This window comes from Nelumbo lutea, chromosome 5, assembly GCF_056320005.1.
Source record: "Nelumbo lutea isolate HS-2025 chromosome 5, American lotus-T2T, whole genome shotgun sequence".
In the NCBI taxonomy this organism is placed as follows: domain Eukaryota; kingdom Viridiplantae; phylum Streptophyta; class Magnoliopsida; order Proteales; family Nelumbonaceae; genus Nelumbo; species Nelumbo lutea.
This window is the reverse complement of record NC_142688.1, coordinates 15,301,447-15,322,727: the sequence shown is the minus strand read 5'-3', so window position 1 is coordinate 15,322,727 and position 21,281 is coordinate 15,301,447. Positions and strand designations below refer to the sequence as shown.

The following is a 21,281-nucleotide window of genomic DNA, read 5'->3' as shown; positions in this document are numbered from 1 at the left end:
GGCCTACCCAGAATTACATATATAGGACGCTAATTGTATTGTGCAGCAAAAGCCCAAAGCTAGGGACTGGCTTGCAGAATTTAAAAGATTTAAATCTGAATAAAGAAACCTATAAAAGAAGGAAAGGTGCCGCTGCCCCGGTCTTTACTCTTGAGTTTAGGAGGGCTGAGAGCTGATGGTGAACATTATTGATTCAGCTAGCTAATTAGCTGTCTTGTGTGCCTCACAAAAAGCAAAAAGCAAAAAACAAAAAGCAAAGAAAGTCATCGTCACCAACTACAATGACATACCTCCCCTTCACATCTAGGTCGAGTCTAGTTTTAGTCTTCTACTAGAGGAATGAAATGAAAGTTGTGATTTGTGAAGAAAATATGGTTAACCGTTTGATGTCTGCGAAATTAATAAAGATATGATCCCTTCATCCCAGCCGCCTAATTTAACGGGCGGAACACTTTTCGAAGCCTTCACCATGCCGTGACCTTAACAACCATGCATCCAAGAGGTGCCCACAGACAGACACTTGGGATCAGATGGAGCGACATCTGTCGATTGTGAGATCGAGATGGCTGGCTTAGGCTTACATAAGTCCTGATCGATGACGCCACATCAATGTGGCCAAGAAAGCAGTAACGGCCCCACAGATTTATCCTATCTTGTAGTAAAATAATCAAATAATCAGTACTGGATAAAACTGTCCTCCCATTAATACACTTTTCTTTATATATATATATATATATATATATATATTGAAATTGAGTCCTGTTGAAGGGTTGAAACAGGAATAAAGAGCCGTGGTTTGGTTGTTTCAGGCAGAGATATGAGGTCATTGTGGTCATTCCAAGTCCCCCAATACATAGGGAGTACGTACTTTTGTTGTATAAGCTACTTGTTTAATTCAGTAATTTTTAATAAATAAAGCTCTTGGTGTCCATTGCATTGAGAAAAACAACTGATAAGTAAACAAGGACAGGCCCATAGAATGGTAAAGTCAATCCCCCTCCCTCCATACAGGATACAGCCGGCCCCCTGGTTTTTTTGACGTAGATTGTATCTACAATACAATATAAACCCAAAACTCCTCTTCTCTCTTTCTATCTCCCTTACCTATATATATTTTTTCGGTAGCTACAAGGAATATCATATTCTAGTCCGTGAACTCATTTTACAACAATGGAGAGAAGCAAAATACAAGGGCTTTATGATATCTGCACTGAAGTCTTCTCGGACAAACATCCCCCGACCTTCCAAAAGATTCAATGGTTGAGAAGTTTCTTAGGTATTTACTTACTTTTCTCCATAGTCCATTCATCTCTCTTGCTTCCTTTTCTTCTTCTTTTGTTGACGTTTCTCCCGTCAAAATTCAGATACAATAGAAGCCTTAGACGTAGGGATCGACGAATTCGACTCAGAAGGATCTCCGCGTTCATGGGTTAGTAGTCCTTCAAGTCCAGAGGGTTCCAGGGGATTGATTTCTGGGCTAGCAGTCACCGAGATTACCTACATTCACATCTACGAATCTGACGATTTTTCGGTATGTATCCAATATTCAATTAATTATTATCTTGGGAAAATACTTTAATTAATGGAAATGGATTTGTAAGATGTTTATGTAATATGTGTATGCATTGCACGAGCAGATTGGCATCTTTTGCTTCCCGGCGGGAAGCTCGCTTCCCTTGCACGACCATCCCGGAATGACGGTGCTAAGCAAGGTTTTGTACGGCTCCGTCTATTGCAAAGCTTACGATTGGCTGAAAGTAGACACGGCTAATTGCAGAATGAGTAAGTGTTGTTTATTATTCAACTTACATGTTAATTGGCTACATCTTGATACCTAGCTCTGTTTACACAGAAGAAATAAATAAATAAATAAGATCTGAGTCTCTCTCAGGTTACAAACTAAAACAGTCTCAGGTTAATTATAATCGTTCCTTTTAAATTGTGGGTGTAGTTGGATTAGCGAGTACGGCGATGGAAGGCATCATCAAAGCTCCAAAACAAGCTTCCGTTCTATTTCCCAGGAGTGGTGGAAACATACATTCCTTCACTGCATTGACTCCTTGCGCCATCTTGGATGTCTTGTCTCCGCCTTACTCCGACGAGTTCGGGAGGCCGTCGACTTACTTCTCAGATATCCCTATTCCTTCTCTTCCCGGTAAGTTTTACACTTACAAGATGTCGCTATGGTCCAATTGTCTGTTGATAAGAATCGAAAGTTTGTTTGATCATATCTGCACATTTCTTAATTCTTATGGTGGTTAATTTGTTGTTAAATTTTATTGGCTTAGGTTATGTAATATTGGAGGAGAGAGATTTGCCTGAGGATCTAGTTGTCACTGGGGCACCCTATCTCGGCCCCCAAATCGTCACTGACGACGTGGATGTGTGCTGACGACCAGCGCCTAGGATCTTCAAATAACGATCTCATGTACATGTTTGCTGTATAGACATGACTACCTTTAGAGGAGTGAGAGAGACAGAGAGACGGACAAAGACCAGAGTCCATCAGGACAGGGAGTAGGGGTCGGCTTATCTGTGTAAGAGTAAGATCAGATGATGGTTCATGGTGCAAACAAGGAGACAATTAATATAGGAATTGATCCACTATTATCTCTTTTGTTTGTATTAAATTAAGCTGGTCGCGGGCGTTGTATTGAACTTTGGAGATGGAAACGTTTTGGGCCTGGGCTGGGGCTGGGGCTGGGGCTGAGGCTGCATCCACGGAATAGATTCCAAAACAAATTTTGGCAAAAATCTGCTTCAGTCATGTGCTTAGGCTCACAGGAGAAACGCAAAAGGGTTGTAAGCACTTGCCAGGTCACCGATTCAATTTCAATCTGTATTCACTTTGTACACCTACCCATCCATTATCAACTCTCCAAATTAAGGATCGTTTAGCCCAGGACACCATTTTCTGGTTTAAATGCGCAGATTTTAAAAATTAGAAATAAAATTCAAACAACCAATTTGAAGCAGAGTTTGCAGCCGCGCGTGGTGCTCATACGGTCATACCAGGATGTAGGCGTAGACAGAACAACTATTTGTTCCAAAGCGCACTGCTCTATATTATAATATACCTTATACTGTTAGGAAATTGTCACTTTTCTTCTTTTTTCCCTATATCTTATGCCATCGACAAAACAACTCTCAAAAAGGAGCACCTTGTAAACGTTCCACGTATTTATTTGTATTTTGTACGTGCCAATTATACATCCAATAATAACTTAACACGTGGCCTGGAGGAAAAAAAAAACTGGACAAAAAATAAAACCAACGGCGCGCGGGGACACTGTTTTTGAGTCCCTTTTTTTTTTTTTTCTCTTCCTAATCCGACGTGGATCCACCTTGTTAAAACCAGTTCAGACTTCAGATAAACCAAACCTATCTACAAAAACATGCGGAAGTGGTTTTAGTTTTAGTTTTTTTTTTTTTTTTTTTTTTGATAAATCCAGAGGTCTGAGAAAATGCCCATTTGAATCTCTTCTTCGTCACTTGTTCTGTCAAATGAATCGAAATCATCAATAGCAACTCTCGTATTCAATTTTATTGCATCACGGGCACTTTAATTTGTTACGGAAGGAGGTCTGAAGCAGTCTGAACCTTGAGGAAGCAGAGCATCTCGGCGTTGCTCTTCTCGGTTTTGTAACCCTTACAAAACATGCACCTTTGTAAGCAGCCATCTGGGTCCTCATAAGAAAAGGGTTACAGACTAGCACATGATTTGGGAGTAGTGAGGTTTGGTCTACAGAATAAAGCCTCACCCTAAATTTTCACATTCCAATACTTTGCATCTGAGGTAAAATTATTAAAATATGTCAATAGTCTGAGAGAAGAAAATATTGAAATAACAAAAATAGGCATATTAAGCCATAGCATCTCTTTTTAGTGTTTTCTGTTTATTTATATTTTTCTCATTTATTGTGTTTTATATAATTTTTTATTTTGTTGCTTTCCCTTTATATTATCTGCAATTTACTTTTCCTTTATTTTGTTCCCTTTTTTTTTCTATATTTTATCATCAATTTATACAAAATAGGCTCATAAAATGACACAAAGACAGTTTGGAATTTAAGAAACCTTGTTTTATTCACACATGACAGACACATAAAAATATTTTCTTCTAAAGCTAACTTATAAAATGCTAATGTCGGGACAAAGTGTTGAAATCTAAATTTCCAGGGTGAGCATTTATCACAAATGAAAGCTCGGGGGGCTAAGAATCAATACCCCCAAATTACAGGTGGCAGTCTATAAAAGGATTTGCGTTAGTACAAATCAAATAGTATTCTACTTTGTATATTGAGTTTGAATCTGGTCCCTAACCAAAACACGGTCCCAACAGTCATGGCAGCCATGTGCGGCCCTTGTCGGCTGCAATGGCTGTTGGGAGCAGATCCGGGCTGTTCTTATTCATTAACGTTCGGGTAAGATTCAACCAATCCGTACTACTAATTAAAACAGTTTAAATAACAAGAAAGTGCCGTTGTTATTGCTGAAATCCATGTGCATGAACGCCATGTATGGTAGGAGTGTGTCAAGCTTATCCACAAGGAAGAACAAAACTTGTTCTCTGTTCATTCGATACACGAAATTAATCATTTTAACCGCTAACAAGCTTACTGTACGTGAATTGTATGCATTCTCATCGTCGATAATGTGATGAAAATTAAGAACCCACCTTCCAAGCCATATGTATGGAGGTTAGGGATTTAATTCATAGTAGAACGCATACATACGCTTCGGGTTATTCATCGATCAGATAGCTTCTTCGGTGGTCGTATTTGCAAAGAGAATCAATGGATCCAAGCATCTCTAATATTGCAGCTAGCTTCACGGGCCATGAACCTCACGAAACCTCAATGTGTTGTTAACACTACAGAAGAAGAAGAAGAAGAAACCCAAATAATATGTCCCAATGCATGTCCGTGGTTGCTGCAGTTCGTAATACCTACAAAATGAAGCGTAGCAGGGCAGCCCCAGGGTTACCTGTTTGTCCTAGAAATAAGTTCGGTATGGTTGCATGGGGATAAATGGTCATTTGAATTCCTGGGTTTGTTGCTGGCATTTCTTTGTTCAAGCCACTAAATTACATATTCGCTCGCGCACCCACGTACACGTCCATGGGCTCGGGTAAGTTTTTTTTTTTTTTTTTTTTTAAAGCTCTTTAACCCATGCCAACTTTTTTTAGTTCCAAGCCCAATACCCAAGTCATAAAATTAATTAAACCAGCCCTCCCTCAAATGTTCGAAATCATATATAGTTAAACAGTGGGAGAAGCCCAATTAGATGCAACCATATTTGTGATATTCAGATCAAAATGGCAATTTTACTTGGGAATTTTGTCGATCCAAAGCCAAAGGCATAAAGACAGAAGCGCATTTGCCACTGCAATTGGCCGCGACTCCGGTGCCCAATCTGCGTCAGCACCAACAAATATTTTATGGTTTACAATCTTTTAGGACATTGGATTGGCCAAACCAAATCACTCTAAAAACTTTGAATCCAAGTAAAGAGGGTTTGCTTGTCATTTAGACATTGACATGGTAGCGTGTTGTTGGATAGAATGATCAGTGTCATTAAGGAAAGAGGATGATATCATAGTGGATCTTTCAAGCCCATTAGTTTATCTGTCTCTTCTGGGTCCCCTAAATCTCTTTGCCTGGGTAAGTCATCTGGCAAGCCCATGCTATTAACGTTATGAAGAAAAGCTTTGTTTACAATTTGTCTACCAAAGATATATTTATGGCATTTTCAAGCCCACAGGTTTTCAACTACATCTCTGCATGGGAAAAACTTAACAACTTCAGCAACCATTAGTTTATCAGATTTATTGCTCTTAAGGAAAATTGGTTTTCCCAACAATCTGATGATTGTTACTTAAATTAACAACTTTCCTAACGACGTCTATTTGGCATTTCCCAAATGGAGCATTTTGGTTCAGATATTAGACTGGGTCGTTGAACCACGTTGTATATTTATCCTTTCACACAAAATACTCACAAATTTGAATAAATCACCAAAAGAAAGAATAACCATATATTGCCAATGAATTATCAGTTACTGGAATATAGTTGTCCTTAGGGGTGCTTATAAAAACTGAAAAAAAAAAACGAATTGAATAAAAAACTTGAACCGATTGAAATATATATTATATATATATTTAATATATCATATATTATCTATATATTTATATAAATATATGTACGGAAAGACGTACATCTACCAAACGTGCTTCAGACAGCTCAGATCTTCATATAAAAGCTTAATGTATTTTTTACATGTCGGAACTATCAGACAAACATAAAACTATTGTCAAACAATCACCCTCTAGAATAATATAATAATAGAAGAATAGAAGAAGCTCAACTTCTAAAGCCAATTGTGGAGACCCTACATATATGTATTTGTACTCCTTCCAAACTGAGTAATGATTGCAAAAATGAAATAATTGTAAAGCTGTTTATAGGGGGTGCAGCTCGGTTTGGCCGAGTTAACATTTTGACAAAAACCAACCCAACCCTGCCCAAATTGCATCTCCAGCTGCTCAAACCAAAATCAAAGCTTTCAGTCTGAAATAATTTGACTTGATTCGGGAGTCCATTTGGTTGCAAACATTTACTAACAACTCCATTTACAAATGAAGCCAACATATTAATAATAAAATTATGGATGGGCTTCAACTGATTATGTTATTTTATTATCCTTTGATTTAGGAAGGAACTATGGTCTATGGATGGGCTTCAATAACATGGGCCCATGCGTTGCACAGAAAAGTCCAATATCCATTATGATGATAAAGGGATTGAATGGAAGTGTTTGAACATAATTTTTTTTCATCTCTATTAGCTTAATTCGATTCCTGTTCCTGATTAGTCTGTCATTTGGATGAAGGCAGGCTTAGCGGGTAGAGTATAAGGTAGAGAATAGGGGGCAGGAAATCGGATTTGAACCTCTCTCAAATTTTTACCATCACTATCCAAGGTGGAAAATAACATAAAAGGCTCGTTATTAAGTACTAATATCTCAACATACGCCTGTAGTCATTTTCCAGAGGTCTATAACTATATATTACCGATTTATCTTTCTTCTGTAGAGGATGTCTTGTCATTGTTCAAAACCTGGTAGTAGAAGGTCGTCAGTTGTGATTGATTGGCAAAACTTTTCCGGTTAGTGGATGATCGAGACACATCAACGTGGAATTCCACAATAACAAGCTATTCCAAGTGGCAAATATAACATCAGTTCAAATCATCAAATGGGTTAGAACTCGGTGATATTTGAAACTGATTGCCTTTCGTTTGTCAGTTGTCATCAACCTTAACTGCCAATCCTTTGGCTATGTTTTTGGATCTTTGATTTCATCAAATCGGCATGTGATTCTATTTCAATGTTTGTTTCGTTTTGTTTTTGTTTTTTTTTTTTTTTTTTTTTTTCCGTTGGAACTGGGGGAAACAAAGCAGTAGTAAATTAAGCAGAAGACAACCCCTGGATCATTTACTAATCAAATGGAATTGGAGGTATGTAAGTATATACAGGTGCCAACAAATGGAGTTGCAGGTAATTAGGGGTGGGCATTCAGTTTATTCTGTTAAAAATCGAATTGTATAAATCGAAATTCTGAAAATCAATAAGCTTGTAACTGAGAAAATTAAACTGAAACTTTTTTATTTCAATTTTTTTTAAACTAATACTTATTATATTCTATGTATGAAATTTCGTTAATTCAAAATTTTAAGTTAACCGAAGTTTTAAATATAAAAATCAAGGGAAAATCTATGATGGGGAAAAATATATGGTATGGGAAGAGTTTTGATCAATCAAAACCCACCCATGAATTTTGATAAATAACACTTGATTGGTTATCATGTTTATGATTCCAATTGATTGGTCATAAGTTTTTCAGATATTATATCTTTTTCATATCATAGTCGAACCCAAAAATCAAAATCAATTTCAGTTCTTTTTTTCAAAGAAGTATGGACAAGCGCAATACAGATTTCTGATTTCCACTACAGAGCTATAAACATTCAAAATGTCAAAAACTCTCACTCTATACATCAATGCCCGCCTATGAATTAACATCAATTCTAAGCTGAAACCCATCCCAATTGTACTTTGGGCCTAAAAATTCCGACCCTGGGCTGAACAATCATTCTCCCTTTTCTTTTATTTGTTTTAATGGAATAATACTCACTCCATTTTGGAGGTTAGTTTAGTCATCCAATAAGCACTTCATATGGAATCTAATTCATATTTTGGTATATGTACAATGTAGGTAGGTACGAAACCACAACAATTACGACAATAATCTCCACCATAGGTATAAAAATAAAATCTGATGAGGGAAAATTTGGCCCTCTAGTGGAATTGTGACACGTGGCACCTCATGCCAACTAAGTATGGCCTCTTGGCAGCTTGCCATAAGCAGCTTGCCACAGGCAGCTCACCATAGGCAGCTCGCCACAGGCAGCTCGCCATAGGCAGCTTGTCACTTGTAGAGAAGCTCGGTATAGTAGTATCGCAGGAAGATCTCCTGCCTGACGACCTGGCCTAGACACCGACCCGCCGACTGACACGGGCGTTGACCTAACGACCTGGCCCAGATACTAGCCCGCCAATTGACACAGGCGCAGACCTGACAACCTAACCCAGACACCAACCCACCGACTGACGCAAGCGCCGCCCTGACAACCTGGCCCAGGCGCCGACCTGGCCGCCTGACACAAGCGCCAGCCTGACGACCTCGAGGAGTTCACCATCGTACCCCGGTTCTAATGGGATGTGATGAGTCTTACCGTTTGGAGGCTTTTCACCCACCTAGCCCGCGGGGACTCCGGTATATAAAGACCTCACCCCCCAAAGGGGAGGGGGATGGAAAAAATGGAGGTAATCCCTGCTCTCTAGCATTACTGCGGGGACTCCAGTATTATCTTCAAAGCCCTCTACATTCAGAGTGCTAACTTAAGCGTCGGAGAGCCCCCACCAGGAAAATACCCCCGGGTCCTCTGATTCAGTTCTTGCAGGCCCCTCAACTCCCGCCGCCTACAAAGAGGAGGAAAAGATGGAGTTCTCGTAGGTCCCTTAGCTCCCGCCACCTACAAAGAGGAGGAAAACATGGAGTTCTCGCAGGTCCCTCAGCTCCCGCCACCTACAAAGAGGAGGAAAACATGGAGTTCTCGCAGGTCCCTCAGCTCCCGCCACCTACAAAGAGGAGGAAAACATGGAGTTCTCGCAGGTCCCTCAACTCCCACTGCCTACAAAAGAAAGAAGACCACCTCATGCTGAGGGCAGTCGAGTTGCGCTACACCAGGGAGCTCCACCATTCTCTAAGTCACAGGTCGTCTAGTAGGGAGTTTGCCACCAGGTAGCTCTCCACCAGGTAGTTCGCCACTAAGGAGCTCGCCACCAGGCAGTTCGCCACCAGACAGTTTGCCACAAGGCAGTTCACCACCAGACAGTTCGCCACCAGGTAGCTCTCCATCAGGCAATTCGCCACCAGGCAGTTCGCCAACGGGCAGTTCGCCACCAAGTAGTTCGCCACCGAGCAGTTCGCCACCAAGTAGCTCATCACTAAGGCACGTCACCATCGGGTCAAATAACGAGGTACTTAGCTAAAAAAAATTTACATCACAAAACATTGGTACATGGCCAGAAACGGTTACATCCATTGGCGCCGTCTGTAGGAAATGCTACAAAAAGCTAAGTTCTCATCTTACAAAAGCTAAGTCATCTTCTCCCAGAAAGTTAAATCCTCACTTTTTAGAAATTGAAGTTATCGCTTTATAGTTTACATCTTTTATGAACTCAAAGACTATGCAGGGAGCTAACAGACTAAATAGCTCTACCAACCTTACTTTCAATTCAGATAATGCCTCATCAGTCCACTCTGCAAGGTCCCCCCTACAAAGATGAGCTCTTCGTGGCTTCCGCGGGAATTGGCAGCCAACCGACTACATAGGCGTCCTTACCGATCGAGCCTTCCAAGGCTCCCGTGTGAGCTGCTGACCTAAAGTTGGTAGTGCTACCCCCGAAGGTCAAGCTCCTAGTAGCTTCTTGTAGGAGTGGGTGACCGGCATTACGAAGCTGATGCAGCACAATCATAGCTCGACACCTCACAAGCAAAGCCTATGTGCCACATTACTACTTAAGACCCGGTCGCCTCTCCAGTACGGGCAAAGTAAAAAAAGAGTAGACTACGAGTCACTCCCAAAGCCTACGAGCAACATTACTGCTTAAGACCCAGTCGCCTCTACGAGATGGGCAAAGTCAAAAAAGAGTAGACTACGAGTCACTCCTAAAGCCTACGGGCCACGTTATTGCTTAAGACCCGGTCGCCTCTCCAGTACAGGCAAAATTCAAAGAAAAGTAGACTACGAGTCACTCCCAAAGCCTACGGGTCACACTAAGAATTGGATTAGCACTTACTAGCTCATCGACTTACGGGCCAAAAGAAATCTACTCCCTTCGCTGAGTTAGTCTCAGCTCGGGAGTGGGGGGCAATTGATGAGGGCAAATTTGGCCCTCTAGTGGAATTGTGACACGTGGCATCTCATGCCAACTAAGTATGGCCTCTTGGTAGCTCGCCATAAGAGGCTTGCCACAGGCAGCTCGCCATAAGCGGCTTGCCACAGGCAGCTTGCCATAGGCAGGTCGCCATAGGCAGCTCGCCACAGGCAACTCGCCATAAGTAGCTAGCCATAAGCAGCTCACCACAGGCAGCTCGCCACAGCTCGCCATAAGCAGCTTGCCACAGGTAGCTCGCCATAAGCAGCTTGCTACAGGCAGCTCGCCACAAGCATCTTGCCAGAGGCAGCTCGCCATAGGCAGCTTGTCACTTGTAGAGAAGCTCGGTATAGTAGTATCGCAGGAAGATCTCCTGCCTGACGACATGGCCTAGACACCGACCCGCCGACTGACACGGGCGCTGACCTAACGACCTGGCCCAGACACCAACCCACTGACTGATGCAGGCGCAGCCCTGACAACCTGGCCCAGGCGCCAACCTGGCCACCTGACACAAGCGCCAGCCTGACGACCTTGAGGAGTTCACCACCATACCCCGGTTCTGACAGGATGTGACGAGTCTTACCGTTTTGAGGATTTTCACCCACCTAACCCGCGAGGACTCCAGTATATAAAGACCTCGCCCCCCAAAGGGGAGGGGGATGGAAAAAATGGAGGTAATCCCTACTCTCTAGCTCTCTCGTTTCTCCAATATTATTTTCAAAGCTCTCTACAATCAGAGTGCTAACTTAAGCGTCGGAGACGCCCCGTCGGAAAAATACCCCCGGGTCCTCTGATTCAGTTCTCGGAGGCCACTTAGCTCCTGCCGCCTACAAAGAGGAGGAAAAGATGGAGTTCTCATAGGTCCCTCAGCTCCCGCCACCTACAAAGAGGAGGAAAAGATGGAGTTCTCGCAGGTCCCTCAGCTCCCAATGCCTACAAAGGAAAGAAAACCACCTCATGCTGAGAGCAGTCGGGTTGCGCTGCACCAGGGAACTCCACCATTCTCTAAGTCATAGGCCACCTAGTAGGGAGTTCACCACCAGGTAGCTCTCCACTAGGCAGTTCGCCACTAGGGAGCTCACCACTAGGGAGCTCGCCACTAGACAGTTCGCCACCAGGCAATTCGCCACCAGACAGTTAGCCACTAGGCAATTCGCCATCAGACAGTTCGCCACCAGGCAGTTCACCACCAAGCAGTTCGCCACCAAGTAACGCATCACTAAGGCTTGTCACCACCGGGTCAAATAACAAGATACTTAGCCAAAAAAAATTTACATAACAAAATATTGGTACGTGACCAAAAACGATTACATCAAAATCCTTTGACCCAATTTTGAGTCTGTGAATTTTCAAGAAGAGTAAGAGACCCTTGTCTCTTTCCTCGATCTGGATTCTCAATTCTTGGTGAATGAGAAATCTCAACCACTCCACCTCGATCCTTCCTCCTCTTCTAATTCCAAAATCCAAATGTTGAACACTCAACATGTAGAAAACAGAGCTCTGGAGTCGAGACTCTCTCTCTCTCGAAGTCAACCATACACGCCATATTATATTCATGCGTCTTTAGTCTTTATATGCTGTATTACACCACAATTTCCTCGTTGCACACGGGAAAATGGAAATACATGCCATCAAATTGAAATCCTCCAACTTAAATCTTATCATCAGATCCCATCAAAACCCTTATACGGGATTTTTTTTTTTTTGGTGGGGGGATAAACAATTCAGAAAACAATGAGATCATCAACGGCTTGGATCCAAAAATAACCACATTCTTAACCCCATAAGATCATCTCAGATAAGATGAGAATTTGAGAAATCCCAAAGAATCACCCTTCAATTCCTTGTTTGGTGCTCACCGAATCAATACAATAAATACAACAGGCTTTCAGTTGGAATGAGATAGCATCTGATTTTGAGAAGGAGGCGCAAAAAAACTACAGGGTGGTGGTGGTGGTGGCGTGGCATAAAAGGAAAAGGCGAACGGAAACAAAGAAGCCAAGCAATTGCTGCCTACTCACTCACCCTCGCCCCCAATATCTGCTGTGTGGTGCTAAACTGCTGATGGACTGATGATGCAATCTAATCCATACATGCCGTGTACTCCTCTCGTTCCCTTGGCTTTTCTATCTTCCTCTGCGCGCGGCAGCTCTCAAATCTCAATCAACTCAAGCGGTCCCCCCCCCCCCCCCCCTTCCCTTCCCTTACCAGTTACCATTTACCAATTATATCGCAATTACCATACATACCTTAACAAACAAAATGGAGGGAAAATAAACACGAAAGAGGAAGATGGTCCCACCAACATTCCTCTCTCCACTCTCAACTATTAACTTTACTTACTGTGCTCTCCCAAGGACCGTCCACGTAACGTTGGTTTGGATTTGGAGAGCTCGCTCGCCTTTCCAGGGTTTATCCGTTAATAATAATCCATCCATCCACTCTCCTCCCGTTCGTAAGGGAAGTAGGCAGAGCTTGTGGCACCTCACTACCTGCTTCAATGGACGTCAGTCAATTCCAATTTCTCAATCTATTGGTTTTTTGCCACGTATCCTCTCTCTCTCTCTCTCTCTCTGATCTCGGTTGCTCTTCGTTCTTCCCTTACCAAATTTGACTGCCGTGAAATATATTTTTAGCTTAGTCTGACAAAATGGTTGGCTTGATTGGGCGGCCAAACATTTTTTTCAACCAGAAGTATTTCTGCTTTTGTTGTTCCTTCTTTTTTAAGTATTTACATCCTCGTCATGCGATATGTGGAAGATAATAATCTGAGAAAGAGAGAGACAAAAAGAGGAAGAGAGTTGCTCTGCATCTATTTCGGTTCTCATCCTCTCACGTTATGGAGCGTTACGACGTACTGAAAGAAATTGGGTCTGGAAACTTTGGGGTTGCCAAGCTTGTTAGAGATAAGTGGACTATGGAACTTTTCGCCGTCAAGCTTATTGAGAGAGGGCTCAAGGTTTTTTTTTTTTTTTTCCAACTTTCATCTCCTCGGCCCCCTCGTTTTCTGGCCTTTGAACTTTATGTCGTTCCATTATTTCTTTATTTCCTTCCGATCTTCTACTTTTTTCTCAATCAGGGGTTGTCCCTTTTTTAACACCCATGGATTTTTCTTGCTTTTGGATTAAACTTTTTTCTTTTGTTGTCACAGATTGATGAACATGTACAGAGGGAGATAATGAACCACAGATCCTTGAAGCATCCCAATATAGTTAGATTCAAGGAGGTGGGTGGTTAATTTTATTATTTCTTTTGAGACCCTTTTCTCCCTTTTCTTCCTTTCTTTTCTTTGGGAGGGGACGGAGTGTGGAGGGCCTATCTTATCCTGTATAGGCTATCTTGTACCTCAAGGAGTGGAGATTCGTTAAACAAATTTTAGTAGAAAAAAAAAATTGGCAAACGAAGTGTATACTTCATACTTGTAATTGAAAACAGAAGATATCTGCATTTATTTAATTAGTTACAAATGAAAAGTTACTTGAGCAACCTTCTTTAAGTTAAAACTGAGCTTTTATATCCTTTGTTCGAGGCTGCTGCTCTGTTTTCATGCTACAACATCAACTTGACCATTTGTTCTTTGGCGATTACTGTTTCAATTCATCTGATGATCTGTTACTTGATATTCACTATTTCCTGCAGGTGCTTCTAACACCTACTCATCTAGCCATAGTCATGGAATATGCTGCTGGAGGTGAACTCTTTGAGAGGATATGTAATGCTGGTAGATTCAGTGAGGATGAGGTAAACTAACAGGATATTTCATTTGTGAGAAATGAGAATTTTATACAATTTGGCAACTGAATATACTGTCTGTTTTATAGTTGAAACTAATTCAAGATTTCCTTTGCTATCAATTTTCACGCATATCAGGCCAGATTTTTCTTTCAACAACTTATATCAGGAGTCAGCTACTGTCATTCAATGGTATCACCCAGACTTATTGTTAAATAATCAGCACATCCTTGTACATGTCTAGTTGAACTCCTTTAATTTGATTCATATAATGTAGCAAATATGTCATAGAGATCTTAAGCTGGAAAACACACTCTTAGATGGGAGCACAGCCCCACGTCTCAAAATATGTGATTTTGGGTATTCCAAGGTAATTAAGCATCAATCAAGTCTAAAATTATATGTCCCTGTTCAGTTAGCTCACTCTGTTACTGACTGACCTGCCTCAATTTGTAGTCTTCTGTCTTTCATTCTCAACCCAAGTCTACAGTAGGAACTCCAGCTTATATTGCACCAGAGGTCCTATCTAGAAAGGAATATGATGGGAAGGTGAATTAGTCCTCTTTTCTCTCTATTTTATTCACTTTATTTCAGTCCATCCATTTTAAGTCCATTTACTTAGAAACCAGTTAAGTAATCCTTGAGAACTACAGATTGCAGATGTTTGGTCTTGTGGGGTGACATTGTATGTGATGCTGGTTGGAGCTTATCCCTTTGAAGACCCTGATGATCCTCGGAACTTTCGAAAGACAATTGGGGTAAGTAGTGGTACCAAGTTTAAAATATCCCCTGTTCACTGCTTTGTCATGGAGTTTAAGTTACATATAATCATATATCATGTCCTGTGGCAGCGGATACTTAGCGTCCACTATTCAATTCCAGACTATGTTCGAGTATCCATGGATTGTAAACATCTTTTATCCCGGATATTTGTAGCTAACCCTGAAAAGGTAATATCAGTTGTGTTTTAATATTGCTCCCAAATGTTCATATTTTCTATTTCTATTTTGAACTTGTTTTTATCAGTTTCCATTGGTTTCTTTGCAGAGGATAAGCATTCCAGAAATTAAAAAGCATCCATGGTTCTCAAAAAACTTGCCAATAGAACTAGTAGAACAAGAACATAGCTTGCAGAGCAATGACATGAATGACATATCCCAAAGTATTGAAGATATATTATCCATAATACAAGAGGCAAGGAAACCGGCTGAAGGTCCCAAGGTTGGTAGTCATCTTCTTGGTGGCAGCATGGATCTTGATGACATGGATGCAGATGCTGATTTGGAGGATATTGAGACAAGTGGTGATTTTGTTTGTGCTTTATGAGAGGAACTGTAGCTTGCAATTCGATCCGGTTGACAATCAGTCTAGCGTGAAGAATTCTTTCCTCAGTTCTGTTATTCCACATTTCATTCAGGGAGGGCTGACAGATTGTCCCTTGCATACAGAGCTTTGTTTTTTTTTTTTTTTTGTTGTTGTATCTGCAGATAAAAGGCGTATCTGTACTATATGCTTGTCACTGTTATCAGTTTGCTGATTCTATAACCCAATTCATCGTTTTGCTTCATGTCGCAAACTTACAATTATTTTCAGATCTCAGGAGAACTGGAGAAGTTCAGTATGGACCAACTCTCAATCAACTTTAAATATGCACCCAAAAAAGAAAAATGTCATCTTCTCAAATATAATTCCATTGCAGGACAAAATGCAACTTCAATCTTAAAATCAGCATCATCTAAGCCTTATCCCAAACTACATAGGGTCGGCTACATAAATTCTGTTTCACCATTCCCTTTAGGTTAGTGTTTTTTCTCTGGGCCGGTTAGAGTTCATCATCTTTGTTGTACATTATAAATAAATAAGTTTTTTAGTTTTTATATGACGATCTCTTTGTATAGATTCTTTTTTTTTTGAGAGAGAAAGATTACGTTTCTATGACCCCCTCTCATGTTTTCTATCATGATTTATTAACAAAATTTATAGAGAAGTACGGACAGGCCCATTGCAGATTTCTGATTTGCAGTGCAGAGCTATAAACATTCAAAATGGTAACAACCCACAATCTATACATCAATGCCCGCCGTGAATTGGCATCAATTCCACACATTCTATGCACCAATGTCTGCCCGTAAATTAGCATCAATTCCAAACTGGCACCTATCCCAACAATACTCTGTGCCTGTAAATTCTAACCCTGTGCTGAATCATCTTTCTCCCTAAAATTTAAGAGTGGTCGAGTTTGGAAAAGAAGGTATTGTACTGCAGTTTTATAGTTGATTGTCGGAGAATGAAATTAGCTAGCTAGGCCTGAAAAGTTGGCAATGCACCATACTTATTAGCGAGAAATTGTAGTACAGTGAGAAGTCATATTCAGGACTTCAGGTTACTTATCTCTTGCAACTTATAATCCTATTGATTCCGCCAATCAACATCATTCGAATTGATTTGTTGTATTAATGCCAACTAGTTTATGATAAAACATAATCGGACATAGTGGAGTGAGGAATCGCTGAGGAATCAATAGCATTAAGGTCTCGAAAACGATATCTTCTAAGGTTTTACAGGTGTTACAGACCCACTAAAAACTCCTTTGGTCAAGCAAGGGATTACTTATTATATTAAACATGCTCTGGTGGGTAGTCTATTCGTTTAATGCCACGATGATGAAGTAGCCTTCGTCAGCCTGATCCGTTTTATTTTCATGGTGACTTTAATCTATTTCATCATCTACCTTGGCATCAATCTAGAAAAAAAAAATTGGCTGATTCCAACCTAGAAAATGGGCGCTAATGGATTCGGTGGCCTTATCAGATTGGGCAATTAATGTGTATAGGCATTTTCCAATACCAAACCAAGACAACATCGGTCAACTTGAACCCAGAAATTCAGCTACGGTTGGTTTGGGAGGAAACCGTCCATGAGCCAAAAATTCAACATCATCCGTACTCTGTAGACTGGAGAATCTAAAAAGCCTGCTCCGGGGATAAAAGCATGGATGAGAAAGGGACCCTGTTGCCCGATTAATCACTTTGTAAAGATGCTTATCTAAAATTCTCCACATTCAAATATAAAAATTATTCTATGACCCTATCACTGTCCAGGAGCACAATCAAAACGAACCCTCCCTAGGCTTGAAGAGACCTCGTCGCTTACGGCAACGCCTGTATCAATCTGTATGATCCCACATTGAGTTTAGGGGTATCAATGGACCGGTTTTGGTTGGACACCATTTGAACCGGAAGTGATATGACGGAATGAACAGTCCTAAAAATGATATGAATACGGACCGGTCCGAATATGAATCGTCCATTCATAAAATGGACCTAAAGTGGAGAAAGCCATAGTTCGAATGTTCCGTTCAATCGTTCATTTTCGTTTGAACTTTGGACTTGAGTTCTTGTAACCTTCTTTCGTTCTTCTTCTTCCTATATAAATCTTTTGAGAAACTGCGAAGTAAATTATAAAAACACACACACAAAGAACCATAAATAAGTGAAGTAGTCGCAGGTTTGAATTGAGAGTACTTACTACATAAAATTATGTGCGCAGCAAAATTTTAAAAAAGAAAACAACAGATGGATGAAATGGGTTGGCTTTCGACCGGGTTGATCTGAAATTGTAAATAAAGGCTCAGTAGATTACATCACGTCCTCATCTTTTTGTAGGATTGTAATTTAATATCTGGCTTGAGGTTCAAAATGTTCAAATTAATATATGGCATATATCAATCCATAAAGATGGAACATTGTAAGACATGTAGATCTCCCTTAACCAATATCTCTATATATTGTCGATTTCCCAACCGGATAAGCAGATGCAGATATGATATGAAATTTGATCTGTTCAGCTTGTGATGAACTGGGGGAGGAGCTGCACCTGTTTGAAAATGGGCACCCTCCTAATTAAGACTTGATTAATACTTAAAAATACTGGAAGTGTACGTGTATGATGTATCCTGAAACAACTTTGTACTGTAGGCTGTAGCGGTGCGTCCTGTGTAATAAACACTGAAACAGAGTGGGTCCAAAACTGAAAACAACCCCGGCCCCATGTAATATTGTATGTTCAATATAATGTAGAAGTCATCCTGTAAACGAACTCCATGACAAACCCACATGAGGAGCAGAATGATTTGTGGAATGCCACTACAAACAATGTGTAGATTTTCTTGTTCCTGATCCAAACCCAATTCTTCCGTTGCCTTCCTGTTCTTCTCTTCACCATTCGTTCGATGAGCCACTTCCACATTCCACGGCTTTAATATTATGTCACTCACGGACTGCTCAACGTGGATTAATGCCCTGATGTCTCACGCACCCTTGGGGATAAAAAAATCAAGGATAGCTGTCAGCTTCATATATATATATATATACTTGACTAGTCTACAATCTACACTCGTAGTAGCAGAGAAGAACCCGGAATTCTCGTTTCCATTAATAAACAAATTGAACATATCTTCCTCCAATGACCAATCAACTCCACTTTCCCTATAATTATTTGCTATGTTTATAAGTCAAATTGGTTTCGCAATAATGATAGAGGATCGTATGAGATAAGGTGATGGTGCAGCCCATGCCACCGATGGTGTCAGACAAAGACTGCATGCAGCACTTAATCCCCAGGTTAGGGCATTGGGTCCAGTTTCAGCCACAGCATGCGCAGGTTATGGGTTGGTCGCTACTTGCTAGGGTTGTGGAAGCAGCTGATCGGTGCAAGAAGACACAACCACTGAATGTGAAGCATGCATGCACCAACCCTGTACAGCTACCTCCCCCTCCCTATAAACCACAAGTTCTAAATATACATATTTATGATCCTGCTTTCACACCCCACGCCGTACTAGACAGGGGTGTCGACTGGACTGGATTTGGTCCAATCCGATTCAGTCCAATGTGAATTCATTATAAATGAACCATGTCTAGTCCAACCCAATGATTGTTTTGGATTAACTTAGATTGATTCAATTCAATATTTGGACCGATAGAATCTGTTCAAATTCATTTTGATTTAAATTGGTTTCAATCCAAATTTTGTGTTTTGACACATATGTTCTCATATATCTTATATCAATGGACTAGATATTGGATTAATTCAACCCGACCTAGTATAAATTGTTATGGATGGACTTGGTCCAATCTAATTTAATAAATATTTTGGATCAGATTGGTCTAATCCAATACATCTTGTTGGTCCCTCCAATCCATCCAAATCGATTTTTGGATTGCACAGGGTCCAATCCAAAACCGATACATTGACACCCTTGGTCGTATACATGGAGTATGGACGTTGGAGATGATCCTGGGGCTATATGTACGTGGGCGTGGCACAGAGTGGAGATAGCTATTACGAGAGTTAGAGGTTTAGCTCCAACGTGATGGCTAAGGCAGTGGCTAAAAAGTTCTCCACGTAGAATAATTGATTGAAACTTTCAACGATTGGAAAAGATCCATGCCGATCCATTTTGAAAGTCGCCGATGAGTAGTAGTCAATGTAAAGAAATTGTATTAAGGGAAACTGATGATGAAATATGAATTGATTTCTCTATCAAAAATTTAAAATAAAAGATGAGAATACAAGACGACACGACAGACGGAGAGAATAGAGATGGACAACACACGCAGCAGGACGAAAGAAGTTGGTGACCAACTCCATTTGTAAAGGTGAGAGACCATTTGATACTATATATCTTCTTGGCTAAAGCCTAAGGTTGAGCTCAATCCCAAGTCCCTACACCCTACCCATCGAATGTCTTCAGACCTCAACGGAACAACCAACCTTCTTTTTTATCTTATTTTAAACAATAGAGATAGGTCTTTAATTGCATGTTGATTTGGCAATGGTCCAATAGGGTTGGCCGTGCCTGTGAGGTTGACCCGGATTGAAAGCCTTCCAAAGTGCAGTGATGCAGTCTACATCGCACTATGGATCCGGAAGTCCTGGTAGGCCCAAGTCTGGAATGGGATTGGGCCTTCTTTTCTTCCCCAGTCCCACCACCATTAATTACAATTCTTGAAGGGGAGGTTTGGAAGCCAACGTTGAATTGAAAATAAAAATATGTCTTAGCTGCATATATTAATATATAGTGTCATCTCATCATCTTGAGTGGAATCATGAGCAGAATGCTTACAGAAAAGACATAGTAAAATAAAACGAGCACCCCATTTCATTCTTATGACTAGTGCTGAAATACAATCCGTAGATTTAAATTTTCATATGGTTTTAAGTTTGCTAACTTAATTTGGGGTGTTGTACAATGTGAATTGTTTTTCTTGACTCTTATTACCAATTTCAAAAACAAATTAAAACTATCTTATTAAAATCAGATTGTTTCTTAGAACAAAAACACACACACAAATACATGTTATTAGTTGTGTGTGGTCAAGATTGATTGAGAGCTTGAGATCAGAAGAAGCTCGTTGAAAATGGTCAAGATAGATAACACCAAAGGAGGAAGGCTACACTCCTCCACGGAAAATATGGCATTTTGGAATTCATAAACAATAAGGCATTGAAAAGAACATTTGATCATTGATAACCAAAGATAATGACTTGCTGTAGTGTATTCACGAACCTGGTGCTTGGGAATCTGGTAGTGGTGAAAGAGGCATGTATATATAGAGGCTTGTCATACCGTATCAACAATCCCATCCCACTATCAGAATTTCCTAATTATAACATCCTCCAATATGTCATGACTCATGAACCATGAGGTAAAAGGACAATGTGGTCTGTCATCAAGTCCTCAATCCCTTAATTAAGACTATGTATGTATCCTTAGTCTATGAATCGATCATATGTTTCTACTCTGATCGTTTAATAAAATCATTTGTTCTCACACATTCCTCTCATCACCATTTCTCTACTAATGTCTAATGGCATAAATTTCAGACTCCAAAACCGCTAATAACCATTTATCCGGAATAGGCACTTTTTTGGGATGCAAGTTTAGTATTAAAAACTTGTAAATCTTAACCGCTAATAACCCTACTTGATTATTTGTTGTTGTTAATTTGAATATTCGATTCCCAGAATTTAAACTTAAA

The 21,281-nt window shown here is 40.5% G+C and overlaps 2 protein-coding genes across 2 annotated transcripts; both read left to right on the top strand.

The window, feature by feature from the left end:
* The first annotated feature begins 1,092 nt into the window (after window positions 1-1,092).
* LOC148850557 (plant cysteine oxidase 1-like) lies at window positions 1,093-2,850 on the top strand. Its single transcript, XM_088947508.1, has 5 exons — window positions 1,093-1,276; window positions 1,365-1,531; window positions 1,638-1,782; window positions 1,952-2,155; window positions 2,289-2,850. Exons 1-5 carry the CDS (start codon window positions 1,171-1,173, stop codon window positions 2,390-2,392), a joined length of 726 nt encoding a protein of 241 aa, XP_088803634.1. The 5' UTR covers window positions 1,093-1,170; the 3' UTR covers window positions 2,393-2,850.
* Window positions 2,851-12,761: 9,911 nt separating this feature from the next.
* LOC148850556 (serine/threonine-protein kinase SAPK2-like) lies at window positions 12,762-15,805 on the top strand. Its single transcript, XM_088947569.1, has 9 exons — window positions 12,762-13,465; window positions 13,658-13,732; window positions 14,146-14,247; window positions 14,377-14,430; window positions 14,516-14,608; window positions 14,695-14,787; window positions 14,892-14,996; window positions 15,090-15,188; window positions 15,286-15,805. Exons 1-9 carry the CDS (start codon window positions 13,346-13,348, stop codon window positions 15,562-15,564), a joined length of 1,020 nt encoding a protein of 339 aa, XP_088803695.1. The 5' UTR covers window positions 12,762-13,345; the 3' UTR covers window positions 15,565-15,805.
* The last annotated feature ends 5,476 nt before the right edge of the window (window positions 15,806-21,281 follow it).

Excerpts from the sequence above, each read along its gene's own strand:
- LOC148850556 (XM_088947569.1), top strand. The coding sequence starts at position 13,346 with ATGGAGCGTTACGACGTACTGAAAGAAATTGGGTCTGGAAACTTTGGG. Across the intron at positions 14,248-14,376 it reads GTAGATTCAGTGAGGATGAG|GCCAGATTTTTCTTTCAACA; the intron begins GTAAACTAACAG and ends CACGCATATCAG. Across the intron at positions 14,609-14,694 it reads GTGATTTTGGGTATTCCAAG|TCTTCTGTCTTTCATTCTCA; the intron begins GTAATTAAGCAT and ends CTCAATTTGTAG.
- LOC148850557 (XM_088947508.1), top strand. The coding sequence starts at position 1,171 with ATGGAGAGAAGCAAAATACAAGGGCTTTATGATATCTGCACTGAAGTC. Across the intron at positions 1,783-1,951 it reads CACGGCTAATTGCAGAATGA|TTGGATTAGCGAGTACGGCG; the intron begins GTAAGTGTTGTT and ends TTGTGGGTGTAG. Across the intron at positions 2,156-2,288 it reads CCCTATTCCTTCTCTTCCCG|GTTATGTAATATTGGAGGAG; the intron begins GTAAGTTTTACA and ends TTATTGGCTTAG.